General features: G+C 51.2%; 1 protein-coding gene and 1 non-coding gene across 2 annotated transcripts; one reads left to right on the forward strand and one right to left on the reverse strand.

Annotated features, from left to right (window-relative positions):
* Positions 1–7,522: 7,522 nt before the first annotated feature.
* Positions 7,523–8,941, forward strand: LOC126008553 (epididymal-specific lipocalin-5-like). The gene is made up of 6 exons (XM_049772831.1): positions 7,523–7,618; positions 7,726–7,862; positions 8,130–8,206; positions 8,472–8,540; positions 8,653–8,754; positions 8,910–8,941. The coding sequence occupies exons 1-6, from the start codon at positions 7,523–7,525 to the stop codon at positions 8,939–8,941; spliced, it is 513 nt and encodes a 170-aa protein (XP_049628788.1).
* Positions 8,942–14,187: 5,246 nt separating this feature from the next.
* Positions 14,188–14,294, reverse strand: LOC126010505 (U6 spliceosomal RNA). The gene has a single exon (XR_007496531.1). It is a non-coding gene; the product is annotated as a U6 spliceosomal RNA (small nuclear RNA).
* Between the last annotated feature and the right edge of the window lie 2,539 nt (positions 14,295–16,833).

A 16,833-nucleotide genomic window follows, 5' to 3' on the forward strand; every position in this document is an offset into this window, starting at 1 on the left:
CAACAGACATGTCCACCACCGACTAGACATGCTCACCAGCCAGACATGCCCATCATCAACCAGACGCCCACCAGCCAACCAGACATGTCCACTACTAACTAGACACGCCCACCTACCAGACGGACACGCCCACCCCCGCCGCCAAACAGACACGTCCACGGGCCACCTAGATATGTTCACTCACTAATCAGACACGCTTAATATCAACCAGACACCCCACTCGCCAATCAGAGATGTCCACCACCAACTAGACAGCCCACCCACCAATCATACACGCCCACCTGCTAGCCTGACACGCCCATCGCCAACTAGGCACACCCACCCACTAGATATGTCCACCTGCCTACAGGACTTGCCCACTCGCCAATCAGACACGCTTTCTATTCAAGCAGACACGCCCACCCGCCAACCAGAATGTCCACCCACCCACCCAAACATGTCTACTACTGTCCAGCCACAGTACAAGCTCCGCTAGTCCCACTCCACCCCAATCTCCGCACCTACCCAAACGGCCGGCCGTTCGTGGGCGACCCACCTAGGACTGTGTTTCCCGCCCCAGCTGCCTCCCAGGACGAACCCGGGAATTTGTTTTTTGGGTCCCACCCAGCAGTGCTCAGGGGTTACTCCTGGCTCTAAGCTCAGAAGTCGCTCCTGGCAGCTCGGGGATGCCGGGATTCGAACCACCGTCCTTCTGCCTTCTGCAAGGCAAATGCTCTACCTCTATGCTATCTATCCAGCTCCGGAATTGGTATCTCTTTTTTTTTTTTTTTTCTAAGCCTATGCCTGTCCTGTACTTGTAGATGTGTTTCTTGCAGGCAGCAGAAGTCTGGTTTATGTTTTCTAATCTAGTTCTCTACTATGTGTCCTTTAATGGGAGAGTTTAGTTCGTTGACATTTAGGGAGATTATTGACAGAGAGGGCTGTTGTGCAGTTGTGTTGTGTAGGGTGGTTGTTGTTACAATCGGGTGTTTGGATTGTGTAGTTCGTCTCTGAGTAGGTCATTTAGAATTGGTTTTGTTTGCACAAATAATGCAAGCTCGTTTTTGTTTGAGAATGCTTTTAGGCTACCATCCCATATGAATGAGTTTTGCTGGGTGTTGTACCCTAAGTTGGAAATTTCTTTCATTCAGTTGTTTAAATATTTTATTCCACTGTCTTCTTGCTTCAATTGTTTCAAATGGAGATCTGGTTTGATTCTTATGTCCCTTCCTTTGTACTTGAGGAGTTCTTTTTTTTTTTTTTTTTTTTTTTTGCCATTTGTATTACTATATGTCTTGGGGGAATTGGTCTCTTAAGACTTCATGTCTTGTCCTTAGTGAGGGCACACGGTTCTGTGTTGCTCTCACATTCTGGGAAACTGAGGCAGGGTGGGTGAAGGGGATTCTGGTGTGGGGCTCTATGCAGCCCTACCTGGCACCTGTAGGGGCTGCGCTCACAGGCTGTGAGCAGGGTTTGGGAGCAGGAGCAGCTTCGAGCTGCCTCTCACATGTATGGCCTGACCCTCAGAGGGGCCCCAGACAGTCATGACCTCACATGCTAAACAGGCCAGGAAACTGAGTCACAGAGGTTAAGGTCCTGGGCTCCACAAGTACACCTGATGAGGTTTGGGAGTGTTTTAAGGGAAGTGGGGGCAGCAGGTGTCTAGCACCCTTGAGATACCTTCCACTGCCTCTGATGATGCTCAGTGCAAGGCACCCCATACCAGCCCTGCTCTCTGGATGAGCTGGAGCCCTGCCCCGTGTGCCCCATGCCCTTGTTCAGGACCCTTACCCAAAGGGCCCATCAAGTCCTCAAGGCTAGTGGCTTCCTCCTCACAGATGGGGAAACTGAGGCAGAGCTGCTGGCCTAGGTATTTGCTTCTGATCTTTGGTCCCCATAAAACACACTGGGGGGGGGAGCTGGGTCCTAAATGGGGTGGTGTTGGGGTGCAGAGCAGGAGTTGCAGTTTAGGCTTCTGAATTGGACCCCCTGTGGGCCCTTTCCCTCCCCTACACTGAGGAACCCATTGTGGGGGGCCTGAGGAGGCTTCAAGGGGTAGAGGGAGAAGGTAGTAGGCGGAGCAGCCTGTCTAGTCTCATGGGATATATTCCCACCAGGAGTCCTTTGTGCCTTGATTCTGCATTGAAACCTAGGAAGAAGGCACCATCTCTCCCGCTCCCCACCCAGCTCTGCACTGTTCCAGAAAGTGCTGGAAGAAATATGAGCAGCTGTGCCAGAAAGATAGCACAGCAGGGAGGGCATTTGCCTTGCACACTGCAGCCAACCTGGATTTGATCTTGGAATCATATATGGTCCTCAAGCACCTCAAGAAGTGATTCCTGGGCCCGGAGAGATAGCACTTCGGTGTTTGCCTTGCAAGCAGCCGATCCAGGACCAAAGTTGGTTGGTTCGAATCCCGGTGTCCCATATGGTCCCCCGTGCCTGCCAGGAGCTATTTCTGAGCAGACAGCCAGGAGTGACCCCTGAGCGCTGCTGGGTGTGGCCCAAAAACCAAAAAAAAAAAAAGAGTAACCCTTCCACACTGCTGAGTATGGCCTGAAAACCAAACCAAACCAAACCTCAAGCAAACAAAAGAAAAAAACAAAACCCAAATCTGGGTCCTTAATGGCTAAGCTGACAGATTCCCCTTTTTTCCTGAGGCCCAGCAGCCCACAGCCACACCAGCACCCTCAAACAGAAATGGCCCAGCTCCTCAACCAAATCTCATTACATTGTCAAGCTGACAAATCATTCTGGAACTATAGATCCTGAATTCCTCAGCTGAATATCTTATACAGCTTCGTGACACCTCAAAATTTCAGAGTAATATCAGTCCCATAGGATCCTAGCAAATCTGATGGGAAATTGCACAGAAGCCCGCCAAGGTTAGGGAGCCTGAACAGGAACACAGAAGCGTAGTTAGCACCAACCACAGCCCAGTCAATTCTTAGATACCGACTTTAGTAACTCCATGATGGAGAGAACAATTATTACAAATCAACACTTATAGATCTAAGTTTTAATCATCCTATCTTCCTTTGTGTTGAATTTTCTCTTACTAAACTTTTCTTCTATATGAGCCCGGAAAGATAGTACAGTGGTAGGGCGTTTGCCTTGCACACAGCCGATCCAGGATGGATGGTGGTTGGAATCCCGGCATTCTATATTGTCCCTGTGCCTTCCAGAAATGATTTCTAAGCACAGAGCCAGCAGCAATCCCCGAGTGCCGTCAGGTGTGACCCCTCAAAACAAACAAACAAACAAACAAAAACAAACAAAAATAGTTTTCTTCGATAATGGCCTTTACCATTCAGATATAACAAGCAATATAAAGTAATTTATTTTGTGCCTTCATGGGAGCAGGCTGGGGTGGTGGGTAGGAAATTGGGAATGATGGTAGATGGAAAGTGATGCTGGTGGTAGGATTGCTGTGGGAACACTGAATGCCAGAAACAACTGGTATTGAGCAACTCTGTAAAGCATGGTGCTAAAAAAATAATAAAGAGAGCTATGATGCCAAATAAAATTAAAAAGTTCTAGGAGCCGGAGTGATAGCACAATGGGTAGGTGCAGGGTCCAGAAGCCCCCCAGGGGGGCCCGGCCAGCAGGAATTAGCTGGGAAGGCTTCTCAGACAACCGCACTCCTATTTTGCTGAGTAGAAGAACAACCACACCTGTAAAAAATCTGAGAGAGGTTAATAATAAAGACCTAAGGCAATATCTCACTGCTCAAAGGCGTTTATTGAAATACAACTCCTTCTTTTATAGTGAAGGAGAAGGGGGCAGTACAAAGGTGCTGTCAATCATACTTTTGGCGCGAAATGGACAGTGGGCTAGGGGGCTGGATGACCTTCAAGCTATGCTGAACGTGCTGTTTCAATGGAAACTTTTAGTGTCCTTCTAGCTGCATTCCTAATTGCTTGACTATCAGGAAATGGTGCAAGATGTGCTTGTCTCAGTGATCTTGAACAGACAATGTAGCATATACTTATTGAAAACAGCCTAATTCACTCCGGAATGTGGTCTTAAGGAATGGGGCCTAGTTTCTGATAACTGTACCAGGCAGTTTTTACTCTCCTCCGGGCTTAGAGCTAAATTATGTCCTGCAGCTGCACATTCTTTTCTCTTAGCTCAAAAATTTGCAGCAAGACTGCATATTGCTTTTAGGTGAAAAGCTGGGCTATGGCAGAAAGAACCGCAAAATGTCCTCAAACAAGTCAGTTCCCAACAGGTAGGGTGTTTGCCTTGCACATGGCCAACCCAGGTTTGCTCCTGGGCATCCCATATGGTCCCCTGAGTCTGCCAAGAATGAATTATTTCTGAGCACAGAGCCAGGAGCAGCCCGAGTGCCACCAGATGTGGCCCTTCAAATAAGTTAAAAAGTGCTGACAAAGTGCTTACCCCAAGTAGGGAGGGCCAATGCCCCATGCTGCTCTGAACCCAGGATCCCAGCACACCCTGTCCTGGGTCTGCCACCCATGCTACCAACAAGGTGCCAGAACCAGAAGGAGGACGTGTGTGGGACCGTCCAAACTGTGAGTCTTAGGGGTTGCAGGCTGGGCCTATTGCCCTGGAGGCATTCTGGAGGTACTGTAAGCCCATGCCCATCCTCTATGGTGCCAGGGCAGCCTGGGTAGAATATGAAGGGGCCTGAGCCTGGTGCGATTGATCAGATGCTCATCTCAGGTGCTGGGGGTTGAGGGGATCGAGCTATTCCCGTACCTTCTGCAGCCCCCAAAGGGCAGGTGACAGGGGCTGAGGTGTCCCTGAGGAACCTTTATTCTGGCTGGTCCTCCCTTCACCCCAGAACTGTGGGAACTAAAGAATCCTTCTAATGCAGATAAATGCCTGACTGGGATGCTGGTCCCATCTAGAAGATTTCCCCCACTTTATTTTTTTATTATAACATTACATTTTACCAAGTTGCTCATAATACTGTTTTTCAGGCATTCGCTGCTCAAGCGCCAGCCCCACCAGCAGTGTGACCCTTCTTCCACCAGTATTCCTTGTCCCCCACCCAACCACCCCAGGCAGCCCCCTACAGCACAAATATAATTACTTCATTTTGTTTGCTACACAGGCAAAGACAAGTGGGATGATCAATCCTTAGATGAAACTGGGTCATTGTGTGACTGCTCTTCTGTCTCTCCACAGGGCTACAGACTTCACAATCTGGGAGCTTAGTTTATCTCTTTTGAGAGAGGAGTTGGGAGATCTGAGACACAGACTGTCTGCAACAGTGATCGAGAGCCCCAAGTTTGAGCTGAGGGACCTGCATGCTGGGCATCTCCCAGGGTGTTTTGATTTCCAGAGCCTTCCAGCAGCCTGTCTGGAGATTCTGGATGTGGGGGCCCCTGGCCATAGAACTGGGGCTGACTGGCTCTTCTCTTTATTTTATTTTTTGGTTTTTGGGTCACACCCGGCAGCGCTCAGGGGTTACTCCTGGCTCTATACTCAGAAATCACTCCTGGCAGGCTCGGGGGACCATATGGGATGCCAGGATTCAAACCACTGACCTTTTGCATGCAAGGCAAATGCTAACTCTCCAGCCCCTCTCTTTAAAGCAGGGGTCTCAAACTCTCGGTCCACGGGCCGTTTGCAGCCCTCTGTACATAACATTTTGTGGCCCGAGGCCGGCCTTCAAATATCGCAGTATTCGCGATTATTCGCTTACCGAATAATCGCAATAAAAATCGCATTAGTAAGAAAAAAATCGCATTAAACATTCGCATACCTCGAGCAGTTCCGTTTGGGGTATGCAAATGTTTAATGAGATTTTTTGCTATTTTTTTTCTTACTGATGCGATTTTTTATTGCGAATATTTGGTAAGCGAAATCCCTTATGTGGCCCTGCCTCACCCCAACTTTGCCTCCTGCGGCCCCCAGGTAAATTGAGTTTGAGACCCCTGCTTTAAAGGCAGGATTGGGGCCAGAGCAAGCACAGTGGGCATGGTGTTTGCCTTGCACATGGCCGACTCAGGTTTGATCCCTGGCATCCCATATGGTCCCCGGAGCCTGCCAGGAATAATTCCTGAACACAGAGCCAGAAGGAACCCCTGAGTAGCTCCAGGTGTAGCTCCAAAACAAAAACAAATACAGGCAGGATGTGGTGGGGGTGGGTGAGCTTGGTTTCTAGCCACACCCAGGAGCACAGGCTGACCTTGACTCAAGGTCACCTTCACAGGGAGGCTTTGGGCCCGTAGGTCCACACTCACCTTGATTTTGTGCCCCCACATGGGTCCCAGACTCCTGGAGTTGCAGGAAAGAGGGGCCATGAGATCCCCAGTTTGTTTCCTACAGTGTCACTATGTGGGCATCCCAGCAGCAGGGAGGGGAAAAACAGAGAGTGGGAACTACCTGAGGTTCCAAAGTCGTGAGGGAAGCTGGCAGGGACCTGCCCAGCCAATCTTGCCGGGCTTGCTTCGGCTACCTCTAGGGGCCCTTTGCCAGGCCCAGGGGGATGCTGTCATCCCCTAACCAGACCTTCTCTGACTCCCACTCTGGAGACAAATGGAAGTGGATTATCTTAAGAAACTTCCTATGGGGGAGCAGCTGCAGATCCGGAACTGGAAGTTGTTCCCTATGCTGGCTCTACATGGACCTCTTGCTGTCCCTTGTTCTGTTCCCTATTCTGCCCCTGCTCTGTCCCCCATGAGTTTCCTGTTCTGTCTCCCCTTTTGTTCCCTGCTCTGTTCCCCCTGCTGTTTTCTGCTCTGTAGCAGTGTTGGGCTCCGCCCCATCGAGAAACCCCCCCAGTCAGCAGCACCCAGGAGCATTTCAGGGTCCTGGATTAGTGTTGGGATTCTGGACGAGTGCTGAGGTCCCAGATAAGTGCTGGGCCCCAGGGGAAACAGAGGCATCTGTTCTGCAAGCTGGGGGCTCTTAGGACCCCCTTTACTTCAGAAACAGCTTCTCAGTCACCAAAGTCTCTGAGAAGGTGTGAAGGAGAAGCCATTGAAGAGTGTGGACACATGACTCCAGACAGAGGGTTGGGGCTGGGGTGGCCTAGGCTGGGCCTCTAGGAGATGGGGCCCATCAGTGCTTCTCTGTAGATCCCGATTCCCCTTTCTCAGGCTGGGTTATCACGGGGCCAGGTGGGTCCCCAGAAGGAAGATTGTGTCTGTGGGGTCCCCAAATTCGCTAGGAAGGCTTGGGCCCAACAGCTGCCTCTGTACTCCTATCATCCACCCCCAGGTGTGCCTGAGCACTCAGGCTTGGTAGGGGACTTTGTCTCATCATCAGGAGGCAGGCTCTGTCCCCCTCATTCTCCTTGTGTTCTCCCAGCTCCTGGTTGGCTGGAGTCAGACTCTGTGCTCTCTGTACTTGGTTGGCTGCCCCAGGGGCCCTCCACTCACTCCCCAGATCAGGGTCTCTGCAGGGCTTGGGGCCTGTTCCTGGTCACATCCCACCACTCTGCTCTGGGCCCAATCAATTGCCCCCACACAGGTGGATGCACTGAAGCAGGGAGGGTAGGGCTGATGGAAATGGTCTGGCTTGACCTGGTTGATATAAGGGCTTGGCCATGCTTGGTGCCTTCAGCAACATGAGGGATCTCGTGCTGGCCATGCTGCTAAGTCTGATTGTGACACTGGCTGTTCAGGCTCGAAAGGAGCAATCCAAGGAGTTCAACTTGATCCAGGTAGGGGACCCTCAACCCTTAGACCTGGCCTGGCTCAGGTAGTGGAACCCTCTAGCCACAACAGGGTGGACAGCAGGAAGGAGCCCTGAGAGCTGGCCTGTCTCCAGTTCTTAGGGATCTGGTATGAGGTGGCCATAGCGGCCAAGCCTGAGGACCACACCAGGCCCCCAAGACTGCAGAGGATGGGGGCGGTGAAGGTAGATCTGGCAGGTTCGGGCCTAACCTTGACAGCCACCCATGATGAGTAAGTGGTCCCCACACTCACAGATGAGAAGCGAGGGATGGTTCCCCCTGGTCCTGCCCTGGGCATCCTTCCCACGCTGGCCCAGCTTGGGTCTTGCTGCTACCTTGGCCATTGGCCACCAGTGTGTGTGTGTGTGGGGGGGGTTGGGTGGAGGGCCTGTGCTATTGGGCCCCCAGAGGTGATGGGTGGAGTGGTTGGGGGTCTGGGTCGGGAGTCTGAGGTCTCTGGGCACTGGTGGCCCAGGGGGTGAGGCTGGTCTGTCTGTAGCATGAAACACTGCGTGAAGGAGGTTGCCCATATTCAGCGCCCCGAGTCCATGAAGTTCCGGCTGCAGAGAAAGACTGGTGAGTGGGGCGGGCATAGTTGCCCATGGCTCGAGCTATAACTCTGGGTTCTGGTGGCCTGGAGGGCACCTCCGCATGCACAGGAGCCCTCTGAAGTAGTAATGGCCACAGCTGCTGCTCCCATTGCCTCGGCAGCTCTGTGCCAGCCCTGTCTGGGTGCTGTATCTCTGCCATCTTAGGCTGTGTGCCCATGAGCATCTCTCTGGTGGGCATATCATTGTGTCTGAGCCCAGGCAGGGCAGAGCCTGTGTCTGCTCATCTTCAGGCAACAAAGACGTGCAGCTGCTGAACACCGATTACTTGAACTATATCATCCTGGAGATGTCTGAGCAGAGTAGGCCGCTCCAAAGCACGGTTCTGAAGCTTTACAGTAAGGCTGGGGGATGCCTCTGGGGCCAACTGGGGGGCTGGGTCTGCCGCCCCCACCCACAGCCCCTGTCTGGCAGGTCGGACCCTGGAGACCACCCAGGAGGCACTGAAGAAGTTCCACATGGAGGCTGAGAAGAGGGGAATGGCCCAATCTGACGTGCACCAGCTGGCCAGGGACAGTGAGTAGCATGGACAGACAGCCCTGGGGTTCTCGAGCTCAGTTATTCCTGGGGTCCTTGAGCTTACAGCCCCAACTGGGGGGGGGGAATCCCTGTCTCAAAGTCTCTTTGGGAGGTCCATAAGCTGAGTCATCCCTGGGGTCCCCGTCTCACAGCTTCTCCTGAGAAACCATCTCACAGCTCCTAAAGCATTCCCCCCCCCCACCTGTTCTGTGTCCTTCACCTCTTTCCTGACATCTCTCTTTCTCTCCAGTGACCTGTGTGCAGTTAATGGGGTCGGTGAGTTCCTGAGCCCTTCCTGCTGTGTGTGTGTGTGAGTGAGTGAGTGAGTGAATGTGTATGGGTGTGCTATGAATCTGTGATTTATGAGTGTATGAGTTGACTGTATTTGAGTGTGTGTGTGTGTGCATGTGAGTATGTGTGTGAATGAGTATGAAACTCAGATCCTAGGGTGTGGGGATCTGATCTGTTTGTGGGATAGTGCAGAGGGCCTCTGTCCTATGTTCTCCCATCAGGGAGGGCTACAGGCTTGGACCAAGTCTGAGCCTCTGGGCAACCTGTCCCCTACCTCAGAGTTCCTGCTTATCTTTTGGGGTGAGAGGGGAACCCAGGCTTGGCCTGGCATCCCCTGAGTGGCTTCTTCTGTGTGCAGGGAATCGTGTAGGGCACAGCCCAGCCTGGAGCTTCAACGGCCCTACTCCCTTTGGCTCCCCCCCATCTCCGTCCCTTCCCTCCCTCTCTTCCTCCCTTCTTCTCCCTCCCCTCCTTTCCCCTTCCTCTTCACCCTCTCCCTCTCTTTCCTTTCCCTACTATCTTCTTTTTCTGTTCCCCAAGCCCCCGTGACCTTGACCTGCTTCCAGTAAATCCCATTTCCAACTCAGGACCTGTGTGTCATTCTTGGGGACTCAGAGGCCAGGTGGGATGAGGGAGGTTTCCTTGGTTTCCTAAAGCCAAGCAAGAACCACTGCAGGTTGATTGGTGTTTGCTGTGGTTCAGAAAGCAGGATGAGGGGCCACAGAGATAGCATGGAGGTAAGGCCTTTCATGCAGAAGGTCATTGGTTCGAATCCCAGCATCCCAGAATCCCAGGCATGGTCCCCTGTGCCTGCCAAGAGCGATTTCTGAGCATGAAGGTAGGGTAACCCCTGAGCACTGCTGGGTGTGACCCAAAAACCAAACCAAACCAAAACAAAAAAAAAAACAAAAAAAAAAGAAAGCAGGATGAGGAACATGTTTGGCGAGAGAGCATGGGCGCCTCCAGGTGGAGAAGCAAGCCAGTCCAAGAGAGAATCGTGCTTGGAGAGAAGGCCCGAGGGGCATCTCTGCTGCCCCCCAGGTTCCCTAGACAGCAGGATACAACATGACAGGCACCACAACTGTTTATTCACTTATTTTATTAGTAAATCCACTTTTTTAGAAAATTGAAAATGTGCACATATTCAATCAAAAACATACAAGGTGGGGTTGGAACAAGAGCACAGTGGGAAGGGCACTTGCCTTGCACAGACCCTGGCATTACATATGGTTCCCTGAGCTTGCTAGAAGTGATCCCTGAGTGCAGAGCCAATTAGTAACCCCTGAGCACCACCAGGTGTGGGGCTCTCCACACAACTATCCCACAAAAAAGAAACCAAACATACAGGGTGGCTTGTTCATCTGTCCACATTGGGCCCGTGCTCAGGGCTTCTCCACCTTGGTACTGGAATGATTCAGAAGAGCACAAACGTGGTCAGGTGCCACATAACCCTGGCACCCAGCGACCAAACGTCGTCTCCCACAGCTCCTTAGCTGTTAGCCCTACCTGCCCCTTGTCACCTTCGTACTGGCCTGGAACCAGGCCTGGAACTAACCTCATTTGGTTAGAAGGGCCGGATGTAAGGGTTCACACAATACACCAAGGATGTCTTTATGCAGTGAAGAAGCCAACAAGGGATGCCTTTCTTCATGCAGGAAAGGGGCCACACTCAGTGATGCTCAGGGCTGACTCCTGGCTCTGTGCTCAGGAATTACTCCTGACAATGCTCAGTATACTGTATGGGATGCCAGGGATTGAACCCGGGTGGGCCGTGTGCAAGGCAAATGCCCTACTTGCTGTCCTACCACTTAAGTTCCTCAATTTTGTTTTTGGGCCCTTCAATAATTTCATATTCTCTCTCCTGATCATTCCTATCCCCTCCTGTCCCTTCTAGGAATTGTTCCTTCCTAATGTTGTTCCTCTCCTTCATCATCACTTGTCAACCCTGTGGCTTGCTATGAGCCTTGCTCTGTCTCCCAAATCACTTTCTATCCCATCCTGCCTCTGGATTTCCAGTCTTCTTTTTTTTTGTTTTTGTTTTTGGGTCACACCCGGCAGTGCTCAGGGGTTATTCCTGGCTCCAGGCTCAGAAATTGCTCCTGGCAGGCACGGGGGACCATATGGGGTGCCGGGATTCAAACCGATGACCTCCTGCATGAAAGGCAAACGCTTTACCTCCATGCTATCTCTCGGGCCCCAGGATTTCCAGTCTTAAGCCTCAGTCCTCCTTTCTCATACATGTACAGGTCTCTCTGGCCTCTTTTTTCTTTGTCTTTTGACCTATGACTCAGCCCCCTGCTTCCCCAATACCAGTATTTCCTATCCCTCCAGCCTCTGAGCTCCCAGTCACCCCCTCTATCATTTCCTCTTCAAGACCTCCTAACTCTCTCTGCGACTGGCTCCTTGTCTTCAGTCCTGCCTCTCCTTCCCAATCATTTCCTGTGTCATTACTTCTGTCTTCCTGCCCTGGACCTACTTCCTATCCTGAGTCCCTTTTCCTATTTCCTGTTTCCCTCCTGCCTTTCTGGGGCTGGTTCCTTGACTTCTGCCTCTCTCCTCCAGTATCTCCTATCTTCTCAGGTCTCTAGCTCCCTCCCACACCTTTGCATCATTGCCTCTTCTCTTCTACCTCTCTCTGCACTGGGTCCCTGTCCTATATCTTCCTCTTCTACTCTCTCCCACCTGTACTCCCCAATCATTTCCTATGTCATAAGGTCTTTGTCTTCCTGTCCTAAACCCACTTCCTGCCCTTAGTCTATCTTTGGAATTGTCTTCTTATTTTTAGTCCTCGCCTCCTCCTTCATCACTTCCTGTTCCTTTCTCCTTCTCTCTGTGATCAGTTCCTTGTTCCCTGTCCCTGGCCTCTTATCTGTCATTTCCTGCCCTCCTTCCTTTCTGTGAACTGACTTCCTGTCCTCAATCCCTGGGCCCTCTTTTATAAAAGCATTTTTTTTTTTGGATTTTGGGACACGCATGACAGCACACAGGGTTTACTCCTGGCTCTGAGCTCAGAAATTATTCCTGGCAGACTTGTGGGACCATATGGGTTGCCAGAGATCCAACCTGGGTCAGCAGCAAGCAAGGCAAATGCCCTCCCCACTATGCTATCACTCTGGCTCCTTTAAAAGTATTTTTAAAAACTTAGTTCTTAGGGTCAGAGAAATAGCATGGAGCTAGGGCATTTGCCTTTCATGCAGAAGGATGGTGGTTTGAATCCCGGCATTCCATATGGTCCCCTGAGCCTGCCAGGAGCAATTTCTGAGCATAGAGCCAGGAGTACCCCTGAGCGCTGCTAGGTATGACCCCCAAAAAAAATTTAGTTCTTGGGGATGGAGTGGTGGCACAAGCAGTTGGGCATTTGCCTTGCATGCGCTGACCTAGGATGAACCTCGGTTCAATCCCCTGGTGTCCCATATAGTCCCCCCAACTAGGAGCGGATATCTGAGTGCATTGCCATGAGTAACCCCTGAGCGTCACCGGGTGTGGCCCAAAAACCAAAAAAAGAAAAAACCATATATATAATTTAGGGCTTTTTTTTTGTGTGTGTGTGTGGTTTTTGGGTCACACCCGGCAGTGCTCGGGGGTTATTCCTGGCTCCAGGCTCAGAAATTGCTCCTGGCAGGCACGGGGGACCATATGGGACGCCAGGATTCGAACCGATGACCTCCTGCATGAAAGGCAAACGCCTTACCTCCATGCTATCTCTCCGGCCCCTGTAATTTAGTTTTTGTAAAATTACAAAGTTATTCACGATTGGGTTCCAGACATATAATGTTTCCACACAGAATCCATTATTACTGTGATGTGTAGTAAAGCTGCAGAGAGGTCTAATAGTGTCTATATGACACTTCACCACCTTTCACACCTCCACCCTTGGGTGAGCTTGTCCCCCCACCATAGGCATTGGCCCCTTTTTGTCTCCCCCACCATCTTAGGTGTGTGTTTTTCACTGAGGACCAGCTCTCCTGGTTTTTGTTTCACTGTCTTTGGGTATAAATTGGACCTAGGTAAAAACCTAACAAAGGCCCTTCTCCCAACTTCCCTAACCTCTTTAGGTGTGTAAAACCACATCTGGATTACAGGGCCTTCCCCCACTCTCCTAAGTGAGGTTCTGGATAACAAAGAAAAGCGGGGCCAGAAAGATAGCACAGCAGTAGGGCGTTTGCCTTGCAAGCAGCCTATCCAGGATGGATGGTGGTTCAAACCTTCAAACCCCGACATCCCACACGGTCTCCCGAGACTGCCAGGAGCGATTTCTGAGTACAGAGCCAGGAGAAGCCCTGAGCACCACCAGGTGTGACCCCCAAATAAGAAAATAAAGAAAGAATTTTTTAAAAAGAGAGGAGGAGGAGAAGAGAGAGAAAACACACAGGATAGGGAGAACAGGGAGAAAGTAGATAGCTTAGGAGTACAGGGCAGGGAGAGCTCAGGAAAGAAAAGCTATGGAAAAGTGAGCACATGGCAGAGAGACTCATGGCAGAGAAAAGCTGTGAGGAATAAAGTGAGCTGACTCTTTCTGACTACTGTGTATTATTTCTCCGCCACTACTACCTTACTTCATCAGACCTGTCTGCCTGAGGGGTTAGAAACATGGTGCCTTGGGCAGCCTTACCCAACACGTGGACTTTATATTTTATATATATATATATATATATATATATATATATATATATATATATATATATATATATATATTTTTTTTTGGTCACACCCGGCAGTGCTCAGGGATTTTTCCTGGCTCCGTGCTCAGAAATTGCTCCTGGCAGGCATGGGGACCATATGGGACGCCGGGATTCGAACCGATGACCTTCTGCATGAAAGGTAAACACTTACCTCCATGCTATCTCTCCGGCCCCTATATTTTATATTTTTATTCTACATTTGGGTGTTCGTTTTTCCATAATTATTTTTTTTAAATTTTATTTATTGATTGGTTAATTGATTGGTTTTTGGGCTACATTCAGTGGTGCTCAGGGGTCACTCCTGGCTTCTGCACTTAGAAATCACCCCTGGCAGGATGGGGGACCATATGGGATGCTGGGAATCCAATCATGTCCCTCCCGGGTTGGCCTCGTGCAAAGCAAACACCCCACCACTGTGCTATTTCTCTGGCCCCATTTTTTCATAATTCTATTTTTTTTAAATATGGAATGCTTCACGAATTTGCGTGTCATTCTTGCGCAGGGGCCATGCTAATCTTCTCTGTATCGTTCCAATTTTAGTATATGTGCTGCCGAAGCAAGCACCATAATTCTATTTTTTTAGTAATTATTTTATTTAAACACCACGGTTACAAAATTGTTCATGCTTGAGCTTCAGTCATACAATTCATTCTGTTTCTATTCTGTTTCTTTATATCCACATATGTGAACTCATTCTATGTGTGTCTCTCTCCCTTGGACTAGTCCCTGTGACTAGGTTTACTCAGGCTGACACTCTCCAGGTCCCTCCAGGGAGCAGCAAATTGCATGATCTTATTCTTTCTTATGGCTAAGTAATATTCCACTATGTGGATGTACCATAATTTCTTTCTTTTTTTTTGGGGGGGGGTCACACCCGTCAGCGCTCAGGGGTTACTCCTGGCTCTACGCTCAGAAATCGCTCCTGGCAGAGTCAGGGGATCATATGGGATACCAGAATTAGAACCACCGTCCTTCCGCATGCAAGGCAAACGCCTTACCTCCATGCTATTTCTCTGGCCGGTACCATCATTTCTTTCTCCAGCCTTCTCTGGACTTGTCCTGGTGCCAGTCAGAACCTCAGCCGACCTCAGTCCCTGTGTGCATCTAATGGGTCCAACCTTCCTCTGTTTGGCTCCTGCAGGGCTAGTGACAGTTACTTCTTAAAATCCCTTGTTGGTTCCTGAACTCATTGCAGCTCCCCTTCCCACCTTCCTGAGACAGCAGGTATAAGGATCTTCTTTCTTTTTCTTTTTTTGTTTTTTGGGCCACATCCGGCAGTGCTCAGGGGTTACTCCTGGCTGTCTGCTCAGAAATAGCTCCTGGCAGGCACGGGGGACCATATGGGACACTGGGATTTGAACCAACCACCTTTGGTCCTGGATCGGCTGCTTGCAAGGCAAACGCCGCTGTGCTATCTCTCCGGGCCCAGGTATAAGGATCTTGTGGAAGAGAATGAGTGAGTTCAGGGGTAAATGTGAAACTCGGGGCCCACTGGGTTTGGATGTATTGTGCGCCAGTCACTGCCCTGGCCAAGAGCTCATGGGCAACTACTCAGCTAGAGATGCTGCTGCGGCAGTGCCCAGGAGGTGGGTTGAACAGGAGGAGGGGAAGGTGGTGGCGGGGACATACATTTGCTGCCTCCCAGGGCACCTTGGGGTCCGCAGGATCAGCTGGGGATGTACTGATCAGGCTGAACCTTTGGTCCCTGTCTGGGAGGGATATTCTTCAGAATAATGGAGTCCTGTGGCCTTGTGCTAGAAGGGAGGACCACTTGCAGGGAGGGAGAACCACCTGCTGGAAAGGGGAGGGTCACCTGCTAGGAGAGAGGATCATGTGGGAAGAGGGAAAAAAATCTGGGAGGATCACCTGCTGGGAGGAGGACTATCTGGGAGGAGGGAGGGTCATCCACAGGGTCCTTGGACTCATAGGCCTCAGTAGGAAAAACAGAAGGACTGGATGGTGAGGGAGCCTACATGCGGGACCGAGATGTACCCAACACATAGGGAGGTACTTCTGGGTCTGGGGACACTAGGGCTCCTTGTGGGCAGTGGCAGAAGCAGGTGGGATCTGAAGATGGACAAAATGTCTCCCAGACCCTTGCACCCACTGTGGCCTCAAGCTGCAAAGTGAGTGGTTAGTGGGATAAGTCACATGGAAACAAATTGTTGGCTATTGTGTCTGTCTCTCTTCTCTCCTTTTAGACACTGTATTGTTACTGAGGGGTTGTGCGGTGAGGACAGAGCACAGAGCAGGGACCACTTTGACAATGAGAGCTGGAAACAGTCCCTCTGGACAGGCTGCCCTTTGCCTTCTGGGACCTTGGGGGAGCTGCTGCCTTGACCCCCCCCCCCCCCCCCGAACAAAAGGGTTTTCCTTTGTTCCTGAGGGCGGCTGAAGTGCCAGAGCTGGCCACCAGGGGGCGAGCGGCACCAGATGTGCTCCCTACCTTGGAGTACCTGTAAGCCAGCGGGAAGTGACTCTGGGCTCACCTGGGCACCTTCACCTGTGGCCATGCACCACCATCACCCTCGACCTCTCTGTTCAGAGATGGATTCTGTCCATTTGTTTCCGTGGACCCTGCACCTGGGCCAAGCTGGAAGAGCAGGACCAACTGGGGAGCCCCCAATGTGGCCTGAGAGGAGGGGCCAAGGTGGGGACCCCTTCAGGGGAGAAGCACAGGGCTGGAGGTCTGAGCAGGTGCTGGGGGCCTGGGATCTGAGGGCGTCCTAGCACCAAAGATGACAACTTCTACTGTGACCAGAGGATAGGAGGGGCTGCTGCTGCCTCTGGCCTAGTCAGGGAGGGTCGCTGGCCATGCTGTGTGTGGTCTTTTGGTGCCAGCCAGGTGGGCAGACACAAGCAGATGTGTCAACACCCAGTTTGGGAAGGGCCTTGAAGTTGGTCCTGGTCACAGCTGTGGGCATCACCACCTGGCCTTCCCGCTGCTGGAACTAAGGAGTGTTGAGAGGGGACCAACTCAGCTGTTGTGGAACCAAGTCCACTTCGGAGAGCACCCCAGTGTCCCACAGACACATGGGATCTCTGTTAGCTCAGGTGAACCTGGGAGAGTGGTAAGGAAAAGTTGGGAGACAGCCCTGTCCCC

The sequence above is a fragment of the Suncus etruscus genome, chromosome 5 (genome assembly GCF_024139225.1).
Source record: "Suncus etruscus isolate mSunEtr1 chromosome 5, mSunEtr1.pri.cur, whole genome shotgun sequence".
NCBI classification, from domain to species: domain Eukaryota; kingdom Metazoa; phylum Chordata; class Mammalia; order Eulipotyphla; family Soricidae; genus Suncus; species Suncus etruscus.